This window comes from Thunnus maccoyii, chromosome 3, assembly GCF_910596095.1.
Source record: "Thunnus maccoyii chromosome 3, fThuMac1.1, whole genome shotgun sequence".
Taxonomy (NCBI): domain Eukaryota; kingdom Metazoa; phylum Chordata; class Actinopteri; order Scombriformes; family Scombridae; genus Thunnus; species Thunnus maccoyii.
In genome coordinates this window covers 29,525,098-29,538,036 of record NC_056535.1, presented here as the reverse complement: position 1 = coordinate 29,538,036, position 12,939 = coordinate 29,525,098, and the positions used below count along the sequence as shown (strand labels likewise).

General features: G+C 40.3%; 1 protein-coding gene across 2 annotated transcripts in view; it reads left to right on the top strand.

Moving 5' to 3' along the window:
* ip6k1 (inositol hexakisphosphate kinase 1) overlaps positions 1-12,939 on the top strand; it is a 33,045-nt gene that overhangs the window by 18,613 nt on the left and 1,493 nt on the right. For both annotated transcript variants that reach the window (XM_042406267.1, XM_042406268.1), the window contains exons 2-8: positions 1,832-2,079; positions 3,011-3,153; positions 3,712-3,838; positions 7,894-8,134; positions 8,229-8,410; positions 10,537-10,712; positions 11,157-11,390. In XM_042406267.1, coding sequence (XP_042262201.1) covers positions 3,037-3,153; positions 3,712-3,838; positions 7,894-8,134; positions 8,229-8,410; positions 10,537-10,712; positions 11,157-11,390 — 1,077 coding nt within the window. In that variant the 5' untranslated portion in view covers positions 1,832-2,079; positions 3,011-3,036. The remainder of the gene's footprint in view (positions 1-1,831; positions 2,080-3,010; positions 3,154-3,711; positions 3,839-7,893; positions 8,135-8,228; positions 8,411-10,536; positions 10,713-11,156; positions 11,391-12,939) is intronic.

Below are 12,939 nucleotides of genomic sequence, written 5' to 3'. Positions count from 1 at the left end.
AGAGGAGGGGAAAAAAAGCATGAAAATATGGCCAAATACACCCATATGTGAACATGTCATTTGAAAACCATGAACGTTAAACTGCTGCTGTAGTAGACTCCACTCTTCTGGGAAGACTTTTCACTAGATTTTGGTAATTTTGGATGTAGATCCCTATGCAGTTAGCCATAACGGCTAGTTTCTGTGTTTACTTCCAGTCTGTTTGAAATGATTAATATAAAAATCATGTTTATTTGGAAAGCAGTTTGCCTTGATATGTTGTTTTGCTCCAGTCCTCATTTTCCCCAAATTTCAACATAACTGACAACATTTGCATGACCCAAAGAGCCACAATGACCATATTTATGGGAAATACATCAGGTTGAAATAAACCAGAATTATCCTTAAGTGGACAAGACCAAACTAGGAAAAACAGCCCCAGACCCCCATGTCCACATCCTTTTTGCCGTATACTGTGGTGTATGTGGTATGAGTCTTACACCACAAAGTGAAATGAATCTATAAAACGACACTAATCCTGGAAGAGTAGCAGGCTTTTAGGAGGTTCATGATGAGTTTACATTATAAAAAAGCCTCTCATGCTGCTTTCACATCAAAACAATATAAAACAAAACAAATTTAAAAAATGGGCACAACATTAAACCAGATCTTCAATAAAATAATGAGAGTGATCATTTGAATAATTCATATCATTGAATGATAGAAACAAGCTCTATTACATTTGTGTGGTGTCTTTAGCTGTTTGATGTGGTAATTGGCGGAAAAATATAACAATATTGTACTCAATTGTTTTTGTCTCCAGTGTCATTGTTTCAAACTCAAATCATTTATAATGTGGTTTTTATTTTAGATGTTACTCAGCAACAGACGGGCTTTGATTCCTTTCTGTTGTTCGTTGTTTTTATCAAAGTGTGAGCCGATGGCTCAACGGGGAATAAATCCTGAATCACAAAACGTCCTCTCAGATAACTGATGATGTTTTGGATTTCAAATCACCCGCAGAGAACTGGGAGTACATCTGGAGGCGCTACATCAAAATTATGACCCATATCTTTAAGACATTTTGTTTGTGTGTTTCAGGAAGTTAAAGGTCATAATTTATGGGCTTTTTTTTATACTAAGAAGGCTCATCGTTTAGAAGTACCTCTCCAAACCAAGAGCTCTTCTTGTTAACCCTCCACATCATTAGAGGCTAACAGTCAAGCAAAAATTGTGCTCAGGGGGACGTTTTTTTTTTTCTGAACCTGGTAGTGCTGCTATCTCGCCCTACTCATTGAGCTGATCGGAGTATAGGAATATGTGTCTGTATTCTCTCTGTGTGTGTGTACTCTGTGTGTGTGTTGGCTGCCGACCAGGTGTGACAGTCTGTTGGAAGCCGTCATGCTGAAACATTTGATGTCAACTGTTTGTGGCGACATGCCCAGAAAACGGTGTGTTATCTTTATAAGGCGAATAGAAACTGCGTAGTTCAGAATCAGTGGATCAGTGGATTAAGAGTGTTGTTAATGGGAATGTTGTTTAGTGCTGAAAGATTAATTTGTCTTCTCAGGCCGTTGTTCCACGCAGGCTATATGTCACTCCCAACAAACTCCACCAGTTTGAGTCCAGCCAATTTTTATTTGTACAGCCCGATATCACAAATCACAAATTCACCTCAGGAGGTTTTTTACAATCTGTGCAGCAGTACAACGTGCTCTATCCTTCGGGGATATTTCTCGACTCCAATAAGGAAAAACTCCCTTAAAAGCACATTTACTTCACTGTAAGAAGCCAAAAAGACTCTTATCAAAGCAGCTTTAACTTAATATTGTTTCATTTCCTCTCTCTACAGGAAGTGGTGACCCTGCCCTACTGACACCCTGCTTCTCCTGCCCTCCCCCGAACTCTGCCCCCCCACCCCCTGTCCTGATTGGGTCTCTGTGCTGCCGGCGGTGGATTGGAGCACTCTGATTGGAGGCTTTGCGAGGTGGTTTTTCGGTCTGGCGCCGCCTCCCCCCGGGGCCGGCGTGCGCTCCCAGCAGCCCGTGGTGCCCTGCGCCCCCCCCTCCCCGTCACCGCACACCAGAGCCCATGCCCCGGGTAAGACCATGACCACCCTGTCATATTAAAGTGGCGTTCCCACAGATCACTAACACCGTCAGCTGAAGGTCACAAGTATTTTTTTGATAAATGGGGGAATTTTCAATGTTCACACCTGTAGTTTGGTTTCGTTTATCTGGTTTCACATCATTTCTTTTGACTGATGAACCAAAGAAAAATATATAATCATTCAGATAAATTCCATTATATCAGGCCATTATAAATGTGACTTTGCCCACATGTTCCTTAGACAAAGTCAAGTCAGTTTTATTTGTACTGCCTAAAGTCACAAATCACACATTTTTCTCAAGTAGCTTTACAATTTTTTAACAAACAATTTTATACCACAATTTCAGAGCACAGATCAGTATTTTTAGATGGCTTTTAATTTAAAACACTAAAAACACTATCGCTTTGTGTACAAAGATTGAGTTGGAAACAACAGAGGACAGTATTAGTGTGCAGAAAGATGTTGCTTACATTGATTTTGTGTGTTCAAAGTTTCAAGTTTGCAAACTACAGAGAACACCTGCAGGTTTTAACCTTAATACTGCTTAATAACTGAAATGTGTATGTGGTACTGAGTGTGAAATGGCTGCTCAGCTTTGTAATCTGGTTTTCTTACTCTTTTAGTTTGTGATTTTAATCATAATTGCTAGTTTTGGCAACATCTGACTGTATTTTTGGGAGGTGATTGTACAAGTGTTTGTGTTTAAGCATCATTTACTGTTTGAAAAGTTTATTTAAAATTGAAATAAAAAGACTTTTGTACTCATATTTCGTTAAGTAAGATATCGAAAAAGTATCATTTTGGTATTAATTGATAGATAAACTTTGCTATCACGAAGGGAAATCGATTCACCGTATCATTCGTTCAGCTCAGGTATCGTATCGGCACTACCTTTTTGTTAAATCCTCCTCTTCTCTGCAGGAGGCGTGGTGCGTCCGCCAGGAGCCATGTGCCTCCCTCACACCAACAACATGGACAGCAAGCTACAGGGGACGGGGCCGGGGGGAGGGGCTTCACTTCGAGCACGAGGAGGAGGCGTTCCACTGGAGCCCTTCATACACCAGGTGGGTACAAATGGTTTCAGAAAAGCTGAAATAAAGGTAGAGCCTCATGCTGATGATATCTCTTGTCACACTTCCACTCAAACAAAACCAAACTTAAGTACATGAGGAGAGCAGCTACGGCTCAGGGGGTGGAATGGGTCGTCCACTAATCAGATAGAGGATGTATACTGTATACAACATCCTCTATCCTTAGACCCTCGATTAGAATAAGGAAGAATTCCCCCAAAAAACCTTTTAACAGGACAAAAAATGGAAAAAATCTCATGAAGAGCAACGGAGGAGGGATCCCTCTTCCAGGATGGACAGACATGCAGTAGATGTGTGTACAGAAAAGACCAATATAGTAAAGTTACAGTATAGAGAACAGTGAGTGTGAAGGGTGAAAGAGGCAAATTGTAAAGTGTTTCGGATAAAAGCAAAGCCATTAATAATTTGCCAAGAAAAGGAAGAGCTCACAGTATCCTGTTTGTGCTACTGTTTCAGTCGACCTTTAGGCTTTTATAACACCTGTTTTTCTCTTAACTGTTTTTGTGTGTGTGTGTGTGTGTGTGTTTTCAGGTGGGGGGTCACACCAGTATGATGCGTTATGATGACCACACGGTGTGTAAGCCTCTAATCAGCAGAGAGCAGCGCTTCTACGAGTCACTTCCTCCGGAGATGAAGGAGTTCACGCCGGAGTATAAAGGTCATTTTCACAACTCTCTGATGGATGCTAGCTGGATTTGTTGGTGAACTTCCTATAACAACCCCTCCCAACCCTTATTGTTTGACGTATGCCCACAGCCCTAATATGAGACGAGCTTAAGGACCCTTTCATCGTACCCCGTCAGTTGATGGGATTGCCTTCATAGAATTGTTTCATAGTATTTCTCTGCAGAGAAAATGGCAGATGTGTTGGATCCATTGCAGCACATGTGACTCTATACAAGTCCTATTGATCCTTAGGCTGCTGTTTTTGGTCAAGTTTGTATCTACTTCTGCTACCACTTGGCGTGGCGGAAGCATCTATGTGTTGTCCATTTTGATCTTACTTGCTTACTTGCTTACTTGCTAACTAGTTTTCATGCACCCTCAATCACATTTGCAGCCAGTGCACCATAATAGGAAGGATAGTGGTTATCGTGGCGACAATTATACAAAATTAACTCGTAGCCGACACTTGTAGCCGCTCTATGTGGTGCACATACATTCTCACAGCGTGCTCTTGTACTGAGTGTTAACAACTGTCTGGTTGCGGCCATTCCTCTGCAGCCACAACACAAGATCACAGATGAGTTTACTTTAGATAAATCCATCTAACCAGATCCACACAGTACTTACACCTATTTACAACACAATACACTATGAAAACAGCTCACGGCCATAACACATAATAACACACCCTGCCTGTCTAAATAATTTATATTATTGACAGAAGATAAAGACCACTTCAAATAGCCGCACACACATTTAAAACTAATGCATTTACAGTACGTTATATTGTTGTTTTTATGTTTTTATCTGATATATCACTCACTGTAGGTTTAGAACTGCTTTCAATAGAAGTGGAGAATCTCATGCACACCATCTTGCTCACTGCTGGATTGAATTGTTTTCACTGAAATGTTGCATTAATAATGAATACACCAGCGCTAAGAGAGACAGTATGTGGGAGTTTTATTCTACCTTTACTGCCCTCAGATGCGCCTGTCACACATTCAGGTACAAAGAGATACGTTTTCAATATTTGACAATATCAGGATTACAGATATTATGATATGATGGCTGATTATGTCTCAGTCTTTTGTTGCTTTCTGGGAGTTCATGTCTCTTTTTAGGGAGGCTGACCTGTTTAAACACTGCTCTAAATAATCTTTACTCTGGTGGGTTTGGTGGCGGATGGAGAGGCTGGCAGACGCCAGAGAAGGAAGTACGGATGTTTAATGGAAGTGAAGTGGTTTAGCTGTTCTGTTCTTCATCACCAGGCGCATAGCTGTAGCTGCGTCTACTTGCTTTTGCTGTAGTAACAGACCCAAACACGTCTCATCTTCTTCTACCTGTATGTGACCTATTTATCATTTTAGCAGATGATATAAGAGAGGAGAGGATGACGAAAGTCGGGGGGGGGCAGGAATGAAGGGAGGTTTGGAGATGAGATGTCATATCAGAAAAAGCACAGGTGTAACTAATTTCATTAATGATGGCTCTGTTCCATTTTAAGCGTGCCAAGTGAGCCAACATACACAACAGCGGGGTCCTGACGCCGAAACACTTAAGATCGAACGCAGTCGTCGTTTTAGTTTCATCTCTCTTTGACGTCAAAATGTCGGCATTGCACGCTGCAGACGTTTTACATCCTGATTCTAATCATGTTTTGGGTATGTTGTCACATAGGAAAACCTCCAAAATAACTCAAAGCAACGTCAGCATGCAGACAATAAATTTTTTGAACATGCTGTTGATGGACACTATTGTCCCACACTGAAATACACAAAGGAAGTAGAGATGCTATTCACAGCTGCAAACATACAGACCTTTTTCACAGCAGATATCTGACTTGTCATAGCAGAAAAATCACAGGTGTAACTAATAACATTAACGATGGATCTGTTGTATTTAGGTGTTTCAGTAAGCCAGCAAGCATGATACCGATACCTGCACAATTAAAAGGAATGCAGCCATGATTCATGTTATTTATTACACCTTTGTTAAAATGTTAAAATTACAAATCCTCAAGAGAAAGCTTTGAAAAGATCTTGGAAAACAAAATATTTAGCATTAAATTCCCTGCACACACACAGAGTGCACTCGTATGGTGTTTTCACTGATTAGACCTGTGTGCTTGATTAGACCTCTTCTAACTGTGTGTGTGTGTGTGTGTGTGTGTGTGTGTGTGTGTGTGTGTGCGCGCGCACACACAGACTGTGATTGATCGACTCTCATTGACCGTCCTGTCAGTTTTGTTGCACCTGTCATGGTGGAAAAACTTAATAGCTTCATAATATAATTCTCGTTCAACATCATGTAATTCCTGCGTCGCTCTGCCTGAGTTCAACCAGAGCAGAACTCTCATTATCCAGAATAAATGAAAACACCTGTGAGGGGTAGCAGAGCCTTTAAATGCTTGGGGGGGGGAAAAAAAAAAAACTATCAACCATGTAACTACTTTCTCTTTGAGAGGTTTAGTCGGCTGTGGTGTCGCACCTCGGCTGACATCTAACACCACACATGTTGTATAATTTCCTGTTCTGTATAACTCAGAAAGGCTACAACATGAAATAAAAAAGATGTCATGAGTTTGATGTAGGATAAAACTATTTAACAAATTTAACAACTAAAATTGTAATACAGACTTTCAAAAACAATATCGCAACATGGTAAACATTATACCTGCTAAACATCAGCATGTTAGCATTGACATTGTTAGCGTGCTGACATTAGCGTTTAGCTCTGTCACAGCCTCATAGAGCTGCTATAAGTAGCTGTAGACTCTTCTCTTTTCTCTTCTTGTCTCAGATGAGTCTTATTTATTAGTTAGAGACATGACTTTTGGATTATTCTTTGCTGTTTCATAGATTTAACAACTAATCAGTGGATGAAGAATAAAAAAATCTTTAAAAACATGCATTTGTTTACATGAAAATGTTGCTGAATGTTACTTAAAACTACATTCAGTGTCTTTAGCACCTGTCACACTGAGCTACTTTAAATGAGACATGATGGAAAGGTTTGTCTGGATGAAGAATTCCCAGTACATTGACCTGCAGTTACTAGTATGCCTGTATTCCCACCAGTCCACCTTGTGTAGTGTTGTGGGTCCCAGTGCCATGACAACGGTGGTCCATAAGGAGTCTATATTTAGTTCTGGATCTCTGCCCACTACCATTGTTCTGCTGATTAAATAACAGCAGACAGACAGAGAGACAGACAGCTGCCCAGGGACGACTTTCTGAGTCTGTTAAGTTTGTTTCCCCCAGAAACCATCTTGATATCATCAGATTAAATTTCCCCTTGTGTTCTGAGTGTGGAAGTGGTGAAAAAGTCCATCTTTCTGTGGACAGAGCGTTCACTCTATACCGTTATATTTGTAATATTTTCAGTTTGGTCAGTTGATTTCCCACCAGTGAGCCAACTGACAGCTAAATTAAATTTGGATAAACATGGAGGATGTTCAGTGTTTCAGTTAGCAGGGATGATGTGCTGTTCTCTGTTTCTAAGGCTAAAAATAACATCTTAATGTTTAAATAAAACATTGTAGGACATTCCTATCTGGTTCATTAATCTATAAACAGTTTCTCAATTGAATTTCCAGAACATTTAGTTTATCTCTAAATACAGATGGATGATAAATGACAGTAAAAGTCATGGTAGTGTTGGTTCCTACACTTTCTGTCTGCCTAAAATACAGGTTTTTCTCCTGTGATGATGATGACGATGAATTGATAAAGAGTCTGCTTGGACAGACCTTAGATTTGTGGCAACACAGTAAGACCCTATAAGACTTGATTAGACTGAACAGGACTTTGTCTTGAACTGAGACCTTTTTTTTAAAATGCAGTTGTTGGTGGTAACTTCTTCCTTTGGTGAGTCACATCGCTGTGACTTTTCTAACCTCTGCTGTTTCTAAGCTTCAGACGGCAAACGTTACATAAGACAAGTATTTTAGAAGATGGATTATATTTCTCTGTCTTGGTATTTTAATAGATACATTATGTCGGATATTTCTAAACATCCTGTCTGTATTTTGCTCCGTCCTGTCAGGTGTGGTGCTGGTGTGTTTCGAAGGCGACTCTGACGGTTACATCAACTTGGTGGCCTACCCTTATGGAGAGAGTAACATGGAGGGAGGGGCTGGAGAGCACGAGGAGCGTGACCCCCCTGAGAGGGAGCAGCCGAGGAGGAAACACTCCCGCCGTAGCCTCCATCGATCCTCCTCCTCCTCTGACCACAAGGAGGAGCGGCCTGACAGGAGGGAGGCGCACGACGCAGACACCTCTGATAAGTAAGATCGTATTAGATCTGCTTCACAAACATAAGATCACCGACAGCAATTTTTTGCAGCATTAATTATCCTCACTGTCTCCTCCTCCCTGCAGTCTTGCAGAGCTGAAGAGTCCCAGACTCGACCCAAAGATCCACTCAGACGTTCCCTTTCAGATGTTGGACTGGAATAGTGGTTTGAGTTCAGAGAAGATCAGCCACAACCCCTGGAGCCTCCGCTGCCACAAACAGCAGCTCAGCCGCATGAGGTCCGAATCAAAGGACCGCAAACTCTTCAGTATCCTTCTCCAGCCAATCACGCCCACCAACACTCAACATTGTTTTTTCATTTGACAAAAAATAACTTCATATAAAGATCTACTCTCTAGCTCTTAAAACACCATCCACTGAGGGAGATGCAGTTTAAAACAAAAGTAATTAAAGGCTTAATGCTAAGATTTTATTCAAGGTCAAGAGTGAATTTTCACCAGTTTTGGCAAATAAATATTTCTGCAAATAAATAATTTAATCAAAGGAATACTAGTAAATTTTATCATCTATAAATAAGTTATTGTGCAAATGCACAATAGAGCTGAAACTTGTGAAAATAGAGACCATGCCTAAACATTAACAATTTCTGAATAACTATGTCTTGTACTCAAAACATAGTAACCACATCCTCTTTTATATAATTAGAGGTTTGAAATAAAATCCAGTTTAAAATCAATTCAAAATGTCGATGACAGAGTACTTATTGTGAACGTCTGCGTTGATGTGTGACAGCAGATGTCTGAGAAAGTGAAATAAACCAGACCTTGTTGTCAAAATGAACTCCTCAAACTGTGAGCTCAAATAACGGTCAGTTAGATATTGAACCTGTGAAATGACGCTCAGGCTCATTTCAAAGCCTATAACTGAGCAGAATGGAAAGCATTTGGGCTGCAGCTGTGAGAAACGGCTGGTAAATAGTGGTGATTAAACTATGTAAATATGTACTGATGCCTGTAAATCTAGTGATGCTGGTTGAAATCATATTAATACCTCCTACAGCTCTGACTAGTGGTTTTAGTCGTCAGAAACCCCCTTTTGTACCAGTACAGTAAGAGGCAGACACTTAAAGAAAATATGAGTGAGACTGTGAGGAGGAGGGCAGGAATGAAGTGGAGTCTGCGGTTATCAGGTCAAAGGTCATATTTTGATCTTCAGCTTCAAAGAGACCAGACTGCAGCTGCCTGGAAAACACAGCTGAGGAAAGTGAAAGCGCAACACACACACACACCATGTCCTCAACAACGTCTGTTTGTCTTCAGTCAAAACAGATTCAACGGGGCTGCTGTCAGCTCATATTTCCATATTACAACAGATACATGATACATTCAGATCATTGAAATGATCAGTATCCAGTGTGCGTCTGTGAGGCTGATAAGATTTTCTTGTTTTGAGCTTTTTAGGAAAGATGTTTTTCAGTGTTTAAACCATGTCTGTGAAAACAAGAACTTAGATTTAATCCTTTAGACACAGTATCAGACAGAAGAAAAAGATGATATTTTTATGTGTGACACAAAGCTCAGTAACACTGTGACAAAGACGCAGAAATAAAATGAAAATATAAAAGTTACAATTTGCAGATAAGTTGCAAATTTGCATCATTGGTTGACAATTCAGAACTAAAGCTAAAGAGGGTCTTAATAGTGAGTGTGTTTGTGTGCTTACCGAGAGAAATTTTAATTAGACATGGACCAGACTTATGGAGAAATATTATTATAACATTGCTGTAGTGTTTAAATCACAGTGATATGTCTCATATTTTTCTATCTGTAATGTCATTTATGACCATACCGTAAATCCCCAAATAGTGGACAATGATTTTATCTACTTTTTATCTGCTACTTCTCTCTGGATTATATTACAGATAGGCCTTTATTTCTAATTGTCACAGTTTTATATTTGACCATAAGTTAGTATTTTGGTAGAAAGCCTCCCTGTTCTCTGATCTGCTCCTGTTTTAATTTACTGTTGATGCAAACTCAACATTTCCTCCATGTTTACCTTTTGTCTTGTTAAATCCAGTATAATTAACATTTCCGGTGCTCTAATTCCATCACTACAACAGAGTCATGATATACTCCACACTCTTATAATACTTCATTGTCAAATTAATTGCAGTCTCTTTTACTTTGTTGTCTTTTGGTCGATGTTAAGCCACCAATGAATGGAATTAGAATCAGTTATTTGACTGTCAGACAAATCAATAAACCTGACCAGTCATCTTTAAAACTGACACAGCTCTCCTGCTGCTTCACAGCGGCTCATTTCAAATAATTAGTTTCCCTTCACCCTTTATAAAGAGAAGACAAATCTGTAGAATAAGTAGAGATCAAAGTCGGTTGGATATTTGCTCCTTAACTGCAGCGTGTCTACCAGAGTTCCTGTTGTTGGAGAACGTGGTTCACCACTTCTCTTACCCCTGCATCCTGGACCTGAAGATGGGCACCAGGCAGCACGGAGACGACGCCTCGGAGGAGAAGGCGGCCAGGCAGATGAAGAAATGTGAACAGAGCACTTCAGCGACGCTGGGAGTCAGAGTGTGTGGCATGCAGGTACAACGACTACTACAGAGTATCAGTCAGTTTCAAAAATGACTGGATTGAGCTTTTCAATCACAGGCTCAAAACAAATGTTCATGTTTTTAGACTGAAATGTAAAACTCCAGACCTCTCAACTGCATCAGTAACCACACCTACCCAAAGGAAATACACATCAGCAAACACAGTAGAAACACACACACACACACACAAACACAGCAATACAACGTCAGTACTGATATTTAGGTTTGAAAAAAGGGGGTAAAAATGATGGATTCTTCTACTATGGTTTGAATGTATTTTGAGAATCTGACTGCATGTATAAATGCAGTTTGATATAATGTGTTACATATTGATCTGACCTTGCATTGAACACAGGAAAAATCTAGTCTTGAATTTGAAGAGTTGGACAGTTTGTGTCTGAGAGATGTTTCAGCCGTTGCTCGTCTGTCTCCGCAGGTGTACCAGCTGAACACCGGTCACTACCTCTGCAGGAACAAGTACTACGGCCGCGGCCTGTCGATCGAGGGTTTTCGCCAGGCCCTCTACCAGTACATGCACAACGGCAAAGGCCTGAGGCGGGACCTCTTTGAGCCAATCCTGAATAAGCTTCGCAGCCTGAAGGCGGTGCTGGAGAGGCAGGCGTCCTATCGCTTCTACTCGTCTTCACTGCTCATCATCTATGAGGGAAAGGTGAGCCAGGAATAAAAACACTTTTGATTTGTTCTGTAATATGCACTGAAGCACAGTAAAAACTGAAATGTTTGGGACGTACTTTTGCATTTTTACTTTATTTGAGTCCTGTCTTATAGAAAGGCCCTGTATTCAAATTTAATCATCTTAGACATTTCAGTTGACAACATGCTTACATAGTGAACATTCTTCCACAATGCAATGAATTTGTATTAATTAAAATTCATTCATTCAAATTATAATCAGACACCTCAACCAACCACACTCTAGTGCAGTAACAAGGGTGTGATCCCTCACTGGCTTCCCACCTACAAACACTTAATATTGTGTTTGTTGAACACATTATCGTTTTCTCACATTTTTTCTCATGGACTTCTCTCAAGTAGAAGTTACATCTTGGCCCTTATTTACATAGTTTTGTTCATCATTTCTATCAGTAATAATAACATCTGACTGGTCAAGAAACACAAGCATTCAGACAATCAGACAGGTTGGAAACAAACCAACAGTTTATGTTTTATGTGGAAGTCAAACTGAAAGTGAGTCCACCTGAAATGTCTTTAAACTGTGTGGATGTTTGTAACAGACTGTCAACTTACAAGAGGATAATATGTCAGTGTTGTGTTTACGGTTTGTTTCTGCTGCCCCTAAGTGGCTAAAAACTGAATTTCTCAGATGTTTAAAAAAAAAAAAAAACTTTCTTGTGCTGTCAGACAGTTTAAAGGGGACATATCATGTACATTTCCAGGTATATATTTATATTCTGGGGCTCTACTGGAATGTCTTTTCATGATTTACAGTTCAAAAAACTCCTTATTTATCTTACACCATGTTTACACGGAAAGCGTAATGTGAGCAGCAGCGAGTGCTCCATCTGTGTGTCTACACTATAAACATTCAGGAACAGTGTTGAGTTTAGGTCACAATGACTACATTTACATGCACACTAATGATCCATTATTATTCCGAATGTGACAGTATTCTGAAGTTGATACAGGTCATGTAAACAGCATATTCTGTATGGATATTCTGAATTAGCCCTTATTTTGAATTTAGCATTTTCCAATTAAGACATGTGGGATATGCTGATATTCAGGTTTTAGGATTATTCTTTGGTCATGTATACATTGCATTCAGAATATGCGTCTCAGTTGGGGTTTTTACCACAGTTTGTGACACGCGGCCTCTTGCCTGTTTACAGACAGCTCTGTGTGTTGTAAACAAACCAACTAGCCAACAGTTTGCAAGCCTGGGATAGAGATGCATGACAGGCTGGTTGTGTAACGCACCCCTGCGCAGGCAAAATGACATATGCTGGAGCAGGAAGGCAGACAGAGGAGAGGAATGAGAGGAGAGTGGAGAGCTGTTCAGGGCGGGATAGAAAAACAGAGCACGCCTTCTCCACGACAGTGACGGAGGGGATTGGTTATTATCCTGACATGCAGCCATGGACTGACGGTGACGACTAGGTTTGATGCACCAAAAACACTCAGCAGTGTAGTAAACATCATGGAACAACCTAGGTACTGGATGTGCCTGTAACCATACA